This window comes from Eriocheir sinensis, chromosome 15 (assembly GCF_024679095.1).
Source record: "Eriocheir sinensis breed Jianghai 21 chromosome 15, ASM2467909v1, whole genome shotgun sequence".
In the NCBI taxonomy this organism is placed as follows: Eukaryota; Metazoa; Arthropoda; class Malacostraca; order Decapoda; family Varunidae; genus Eriocheir; species Eriocheir sinensis.
The window spans coordinates 935,492-944,072 of NC_066523.1; the positions used below are offsets into that span (position 1 = coordinate 935,492).

The window sequence follows — 8,581 nt, forward strand, 5'->3', positions numbered from 1 at the left end:
GTTTTCTGTCATCGGACCCACTGAGGCAGTATGACGTCACCGCCTGCCACGCCTCTCCTGCGCGTGAACAGACGTGTTTTAATTAGATTTTGAGCCGGTCGAGGTGGACGTCTGAATACGCAGCGTGTGAAGACCTCTGTCCACCTGTGGTGTCGCGCACGCCCCCCTTAAGTATCAGTGACAACAAACATTACGAACATGAATGGGGGCCACAAACAAACTAAAAGTGTTTACTGTATATAGCTACTGATTAGGATAAGCTTTGAAATAGGTGCCCTCAAAGAATAGGTCATCTTTAACTCTTGAAGCGCCATGCACGCCCTACTAATACTGTGTTCTTGTTTAAATGAATAAAAATAAAAAGTGGCACGGGCCGTACGTGATTGTGAGGGAGGCATGGCCAAGGTCGAGGGGAAGGAAGAAAGACGGACTGGCCTTCCTGGTTCTTTCCTGTAAGGACTGCCTCCGACAAGGGATTGGGGGGTAAAGGGTTTGACGATACTCAAGAGACCATCCAGGTAGGCTCAGGAAAGTTTGTATGTAAACACTCAGTCTGTATCTCAGACGTTTCTCAAGTGTTTCGGAAACAATAGAGAAAAAAAACATTGGAGAAAATAATGGGATACATTTGGGAAATAATTGAGAAACATTGAGTGAGAGACTGTGTGTGTGTGTGTGTGTGTGTGTGTGTGTAATTCACCACGGCCTGATCACGAGTTGGACTCGCTTTCGCCAGCAGGTACCCTCACGACGTGAGCAAGTGCTCATTATTGTCGATCTCTGGGTACTGCCAGGACCTCACACACCACACACCCCATCCCCCTTGCTCAAGGGGGAACAGTAACCACTCCTAATCAACGGAAATAATCGGCCTGAGCGGGGCTCGAACCGCCCCCTGCTTGGCCGTGAAGCTTTGCAGCGCGACGCTCTAACTGATTGAGCTACCGGAGCGATGTGTGTGTGTGTGTGTGTGTGTGTGTGTGTGTGTGTGCGACTTTATACAGAGGCCATGGCATTGCATTAATCTCCGCACACGTACCGACATCCTGAAAACAACCTTGAGGTGTGGACAGGAATCATAATTTCCCAAGGGTATCCAAATGTATCTCAGTGATTTCCCGAAACACTTCAGAAACGTCTGGAATGCACTGTTGTCATACAAAGATTCTTGGTCTGGACTGGCCTATGACAACAGTGCATCCCAGACGTTTCCCAAGTATTTCGGGAAACCCCTGGGATACATTTGAATACCCACGGGAAATGATGTTTCCAGTCCACACCTCAAGGTTGTTCTCAGGATGTTGGTGAGTGTGCGGAGATTAATATAAACCCAACATCTTCCCCGGCCGAGTGAAAATAAGTTGGGTTTATCTTCTTTCAAGTGTAGCCCCTGTTCACCTAGCTGTGAATAGATACGCGACGTCAGGCAAGGAGTTGTGACCTCGTTGTCGCGGTGTGTTGTGTGTGAGTGGTCTCGATCAGTCCTACCCAAAGATCGGTACTATGAGCTCTGTACTCTTCCGTAGGGGAACGGCTGGCTGTTTCGAGAGAGACTCGCAGCAGACCAAGAGGAGGTGAATTACACACACACACACACACAATCTCTCACTCAATGTTTCTCAATTACTTCCCAAATGTATCCCATTATTTTCTCAATGTATTTGTATTGTTTCCGAAACACTTGGGAAATGTCTGAGATACAGTGTTTACATACAAACTTTAATTCCTGGTCTGGACAGGGATCGAGTAGCTACAGCCAGATTCGACGTGACTCACCTCCCTCGCTCTCTCTCTCGTTAACAATACGATATAACATTAGTATTTTTCATCATTATAATTGTGATCTATGACTTTTCGTACCATTAATATTTCGTCCACATTTTAGAGATAAATAGATATAGATAAATAAATAAATAAATAAATAAATAAATAGAGAGAGAGAGAGAGAGAGAGAGAGAGAGAGAGAGAGAGAGAGAGAGAGAGAGAGAGAGAGAGAGAATGTGGCGACTCTATATTGCTTTTTGTGTTTCTTTTCTTTTCATATATTTATCCCTCCATCTTCACCTTCTCCTTGCTCTCTCTCTCTCTCTCTCTCTCTCTCTCTCTCTCTCTCTCTCTCTCTCTCTCTCGTGAAGAAATTAAAAGTACAGCATTACATATAATAATAATAATAATAATAATAATAATAATAATAATAATAATTGCATATTCTTTTATTCAATATCTGATATTCCATATTTATTCCTAATAATTAAATAAAATTATGTATTTTATAATTATATAATTATATAATAATTATAATATGATCTAAACATATGTATGACCTCCGAACACTGTACGTACTTTTGATTTCTGAGAGAGAGAGAGAGAGAGAGAGAGAGAGAGAGAGAGAGAGAGAGAGAGAGAGAGAGAGAGAGAGAGAGAGAGAGAGAAAGGAGCAAAAGAAAGATTGGGAAAGAAAGATAAACATTAATCAGGGAGGTGATGGTGTAAGCCTGTAAGGCCCCGGTTAGGTTACGTCAAGGCCACCCGAGAAGTACCACGCAGGGAATTATCAATCTTATTTTCACGTAATAATAAAGCACCAATCTCTTTACTAAACCCAAATGAAGCTGTTTTACGTAAATATAATTTCGTCCACAGACAATAATTATTGTGCTCATGAAACGCAGGGATGCAGTGGCACTACTGACACCATGTATGGCACGAAATCAGTAACCTGGTCACTGTGAGAAGGCACTAACCAGTCCTGTTGTGGTGGCTGCCAGTGCCCGGAGAGGCGGGAGAGCTCAGTGTCACGCGCACACACACACACACATAACACACGCACACACACACCGCTGCACTGCATGGTAAGCAAGGCAGCTAATACTCACTTCTGTGTTGTGCTTCGCCAGTGCTACGAAATTTGTTCAATTCTGAGAATCACATGCCATACACCCGTACACTTGTACTGAGTGACAGTCCAACTGCCTTACCTTTAGAGCTCTTAATGTAGCTATCTTTATGGCTTGCGACATTAATAATTTCTGTGCCTCGAAGATGTTGCTGGACAGCGGACACGAGGGGACGCTCCTGGAGGGGGAAGAGCTGGCGCAGCAGCAGAAGGACTTCACAGCCTACAAGAACGGTTTGGTTCGCTTCAGTCCCGGCGGGTGGCTCTTAACTAAGAAGTTCACCAAATTCGCTAATAGCATTTACAACTTCAAGGTAGTTAATGCACTATAGATGCACTTATATACGATTACTTTTTCATATACTACTATCAAGCTTCAAACTAAACATCTCTATTTATCTTTTCTGCCTTTGCACAATCCTGCCCTACCTCATATATTGCCCGAGTGTTGAATGGCATCACGGCAAGCACAGCTCATTCCTGTTTTTTTTTCTTTTTCTTTTCTTAAGCACAATAGACTAAATCATTCCTTCAAAACGGCCTACGAACACAGACTTCTCATTCGCACTGATAAGTTCAGTGATCAGTGGTCAGTCCAGTGGTCAGTTCAGTGGTCCAATGGTCAGTAGTCAGTTCAGTGGTCTCAGTGGTCAGTTCAGTTTTCCAGTTGTGAGTTCAGTAGTTCAGTGGTAAGTAATTCGGGGTAAGTTGAGTGGTCGCAGGTCTTTCATCAACAACAAATCATTTGGGGAAGTGCAGTGTTCTGTTTCAAGCATCACATTACGCCTCTGCCAAGTTAGTGCTCCGCAGTGACGTTTGTTGTGCCACCAGTGGCGGAGCAGTGACGTGGTGGTGATGACGTACCCCAAGTGTGGCACCACCTGGACCCAGGAAATCATCTGGACCATGAGGAACAACACCAACTTCGACCATCCCCACGCCAATGAGCCCATCATGGACCGATCTCCCTTCATTGAGTGAGTGGTTCATTATCTGGTCCAGTGCAACACAATTTGAGAATTTAAAACATATTCGACAGCCATTTCATCCATTATAGTATTCTCTAAGAAAGCAATGCAGCGTTCTAGTGGCCGTTTGATGGCATTTCTGTTCCCTTTAAGTATAACATTCTCTTCCAACAGATTTGACATGTTCTTACCAGATGGACTGACCCGGGACAGTCGATTAGTGGCGGCAGAAGCCCCATCATTTTTGCGCCTATATCCAGACGCTGACCCCAATGATGGAGTGTACATAAAGACCTCAGCGGCCACGCCTGACCCAAGAACCATAAAGACACACCTGCCCTTCTCTCTCCTCCACCCTTCACTTCTGGAAACAGCTAAGGTCCCCATCCTCAACGTACATTCCTTTCTCTTCTACGTGCCAGTCTGTAGCACCAGTAGGTTAGCTTCATTTGAGTGTAGGAAGAATTTTACGATTTTCATCTCTGCTTGGCTATGCTGCCTACCAGTGCTCCCTTAGACAGAAGTCACTGAAGTTTGGCTTATTAACTTGTGGACAACTGTTGCATACATAGAATTCATCGTCATCCTGGGAATATCAGTAACTGCACTGATGTCTGATATCCACTTTATAATGTGTGGTGCGTCCTCAGCGAGCACTAAGTGCAGTGCAGCCTCCACCTTCTCACAGGTGGTATACGTGGCCAGGAACCCCAAGGATGTGCTACTCTCCTACTGTCACCACTCACGGATCTTGTTTGAGCATGGCTTTCAAGGCACCATGGAGGATTTCTACAAATACTTCATCGATGGAGACTGTGAGCTGCTCACTTATAGCCTACGTATATTACTGGAAATATGCAATATATACTTAAATTAGCCTACTATTCCAGTGGATTGAATTTGATATTATGAGAATGTTGAATGAAATACAGTATAATTCTTATAATTCGGCGTTCTGTTGCTCGGAATTTTATATAACTCGGCATGGCAAAGAAACATTAATTCTTAAAATTTATTTCGAATTCAAACAAATAACGGAAAAGTAATAGGAAAATCTTATGCATCGAACTCGGCATTTTGCAGAGGAATGATCTCCCAGTGGTCTCTACTGAGCATGACGAGGCTGCCGCCTAAGCGGCCTAACTGTTCTAACACGTGCATGCCGTCTACGCGCTAGGGACTTGCCCTCCCGCGCTCCCTGATCCGCCCCGGCATGCTGTTATTTTTGGGCATAATGGGGCCGGGGAATCTGCATAACTCGGAATGTTGATCAACTCGGGGAGACCCCTATCGTGCTGAGTTATAAAGGTTTAAATGAAAAGAAACTTTGAAGTTTCTCAAAGCAAATTGAGTGACTTCCTATCTACCCTCACTGCTGACTCCCTGCCCTCACCACAGTGTTGTTCGGCCCCTACGACGAGCATGTAAAGGAGGCGTGGGAGAGACGCACCCACCCAAACCTTCACTTTGTGTTCTACGAGGACATGCAGGTCGACATCATGAAGGAGTTACGCAGACTGAATGACTTCCTGGACACCCAGCTGACGGAGGAGCAGCTGAAGAAGGTACGAATAGTTCCTATGACTGAGGGAGTTCAGAGCCTCGATCATGCTTACTGACACCAGCACAAATATTTAAATCTCCTCTCCATTGCTTCGAGACACACTCATCAGCCTTTCTTTGTCTCTGTTCACCTTCCTGTGACTTCCTCTTTCAAGACGGGAATAATTATCTAGACACTCTCATTTCCAAATAATACTTCCAAATAATACTTCCGGTGTTCTGTATTCTTTTTTGTTAAGAGTTGTATACTATATTAGTTGTTATGCCCCTGATCTGCCTTCTCAACTTAAAAAGTATAGTCATTAATTAAAGTTTTCCTACATTTTTTTATATACATAATGGTCACTTTTATACATGCCTGCTGGCAGCAATACGAGTCGCTTTAGAGCAAATGATGCCGGGGATATCCGGGATAATGGATCATGCCATCATATAAGTTACTGAACCTTTGCATTTACAACACGCAGACTTTGAGAAATGAAGTCGATACATGTATTTTATTACTCTGAGGGAAGCTGTTCAATATCGAGTGGGATGCTGTACGTAGGACTTAGTGAAGCGATGACGAACGAACAGTGCCTAAGCGCAGCCGTGCATTTATGTAGAATTATTGAAGACATAGCTGTGCAACGACGGAACTGCATAGACTTTATGCGAATGTTGGCAAAAGGTCCAGTGCATTCTCCTCATCATGGCGCATGGGTCAGTAGAGAGGACAACAGACGGATGAACAGTGATAGACTGAGAATTAAGTGATATAAAAAGGCCCAAAAAGACACCTGAATCAGCAGCCATCCATCCCATAATACTCTAAAAAGGGTGACTTCACGGTGGTAGGTGTGTGTCAAGAAGGTACCTGCTGACACACGAGTCTCCAGGGAATAGCAGACGGACATTTCAAAGATAATACTTTTAGTGTGTGTATGTATGTGTATTGTGTAATTGTGTCTACTAGGCCTATATATTTTACAGGTGGCAGACTACACCTCCTTCGAGAGCATGAAGACCCGAGGAAATGAGCAAGTGAATGATTTTGTCAACCAAGACGCATTTAAGAAAGACGGAGGATTCTTCAGAAAGGGTAAGAGAGAGAGAGAGAGAGAGAGAGAGAGAGAGAGAGAGAGAGAGAGAGAGAGAGAGAGAGAGAGAGAATATCTTGTTAACACCGGGTATGGCCTGACTGACTGATCAATGGTTACCTCGTTAAGCTAACCTTGCTGACCTGCTGAGCGGCATACTGTAGCACGTATGTATGTAGTATATCGTATATAGTATTGACCATTCCCAAGAGCCTAGGCAAAGAGTAAATCCCGTCCTTAGCTCCGGTGTTAACGAGAGGGTGTTAGCGGGTACAGGCAAAGGGCGCACAAACTGCTGCTGTGTGTGCCTCATTTTAGGGCACAAAAGATTTCTTGCTCTCTGTTCCTGCCTTGAGATAACATATTACAAGATACTACAGGTATAATACTGTATTATACCAGTAGTATCTCGTAGCTGTTGTTTTAGAGCGTGTTACTAGCGAGTAGTGGCTTGGGGAATGCCACAGTATATAGTGAACATGTTTCTAACTGGAGTGGCACGCAGCCAACTGTATTATACAGTTGGCTGTGTGCCACTCCAGACAGAAACGTGTCCAGTATAGGTACCGTGGCGTTCCCCAAGCCACTACTTGCTGGAAACAGCTCAAAAACATGAAATACCACAAAAGATCGTGGTGAGTGAACACATGGTATTCAGAAAATGATAAACATTGGTCCCATCTTCTCCACCTTATGTTTTTGGAGCTTATCTGACTATGTTACTAATAGCCTCAATTCCCCTTCCCAGGGAAGAGCGGTGACTGGAAGAAGAGCCTCACTCCAGAACTTATTGCTGAGATGGACTCGTGGACTGCCAAACGCTTTAACTTTGGCGTCACCTTTAAGTAATCGGAGGGATACTCAGACCACACTGATGACCTGCTGAGTCGCCGTCCGTGGTCTCATGCACAAAGGAATGAAGATAACAGTTTGCAGGATCGGCCCTGCATTACGCCTTGCAGCACATTGTCAGAGCGAATTGGTGACATCGAGCCCCTTGAAACGACCGAATTTGAATGGAACGATGAGTTTAAGGATACAACCGGTACACAGAAACCTCAGAACAGCAGAGGAGTTTAGGGATACAATCAGCCCAAAACCCCCAAGAATAATAGAGGAATATGAGAATACAACCGACCTAAGGAAACCCAAAACAACAGTGGTGGGAGGCAGGGCTATCACACCTCTCCATCTGAAATTGACCTCTCTTTTGGTCACTCTTCACTACTCTCTTTTATAGGAGCAGTGCTTAGCGGGCTTCTTTGATTTCATATGTTCTTGCCTTGAGCTGTTTCCTTTACTGTTAAAAAAAAAAAAAATACAGCTCCAAGGATGTCTCCGGCGTGGGAGTCTGGGGGCGTGAGCTGACATGATTAAGTTTAGTTGAAAGCTGATCAGAGAGGCCTGGTTTTAGTTTGTGATATTTCTACAAGTTCTGCACTGAGTAGAACACAAAACCTTTCAGTAAATACCATATCATCCCTGTCAACTAAAATATAATAAAAGTCTGCTGCAGAATGTTTACTACTGTCTCTTTGATCACTCTATAAGCACACCTCTAACGAAACAAAAAAAGTCTGAAAATGGAATGCAGCTATTCACCCCCATCCCATCCCCCCCCTTGTCATACTTCACCACACCCCGTCCCCCCACCCTGTCACACTTCACACCCCATCCACCCCCCCCCCCTGTCACACTTCGCCACCCCCCCCCATTTCTCCCCCTTTCACACTTCACCACATCCCATCCCCCCGTCATAATTCACCACACACCCCTCCCTCCCTGTCACACTCAACACATCACCACACGCTCTTCCCCTCAAGCACCACGTAGTGTTTATCGCCCATTACTGATAACTTATCTTGCCACCCCACCACTTATAATGGCAAGCAACTTATAAATGACTTGCAAGGTTTAAACTCATCTTAATTCGTCAGTAGAAGGAATAATAACATGAAACAGTCTCCCATTTTCAGCCACACACACACACACACACAAACAAAGATTGGTAGGCTATACGTACAGAGTGCAAGATAGTTTAATTGCTGAACACAGCTCCAATATTTAAGGGAGAG

The 8,581-nt window shown here is 44.4% G+C and overlaps 1 protein-coding gene across 1 annotated transcript; it reads left to right on the plus strand.

Moving 5' to 3' along the window:
- The first annotated feature begins 2,679 nt into the window (after window positions 1-2,679).
- On the plus strand, window positions 2,680-8,028 carry LOC126998739 (sulfotransferase 1C4-like). Its single transcript, XM_050860729.1, has 8 exons — window positions 2,680-2,852; window positions 3,043-3,210; window positions 3,728-3,873; window positions 4,039-4,243; window positions 4,553-4,679; window positions 5,263-5,429; window positions 6,400-6,508; window positions 7,255-8,028. Exons 1-8 carry the CDS (start codon window positions 2,850-2,852, stop codon window positions 7,353-7,355), a joined length of 1,026 nt encoding a protein of 341 aa, XP_050716686.1. The 5' UTR covers window positions 2,680-2,849; the 3' UTR covers window positions 7,356-8,028.
- Window positions 8,029-8,581: the final 553 nt, after the last annotated feature.

Coding starts and splice junctions, on each gene's coding strand:
- LOC126998739 (XM_050860729.1), top strand. Junction 3,211..3,727: donor ATAGCATTTACAACTTCAAG/GTAGTTAATGCA, acceptor TTGTGCCACCAG/TGGCGGAGCAGTGACGTGGT. Junction 3,874..4,038: donor GACCGATCTCCCTTCATTGA/GTGAGTGGTTCA, acceptor CTCTTCCAACAG/ATTTGACATGTTCTTACCAG.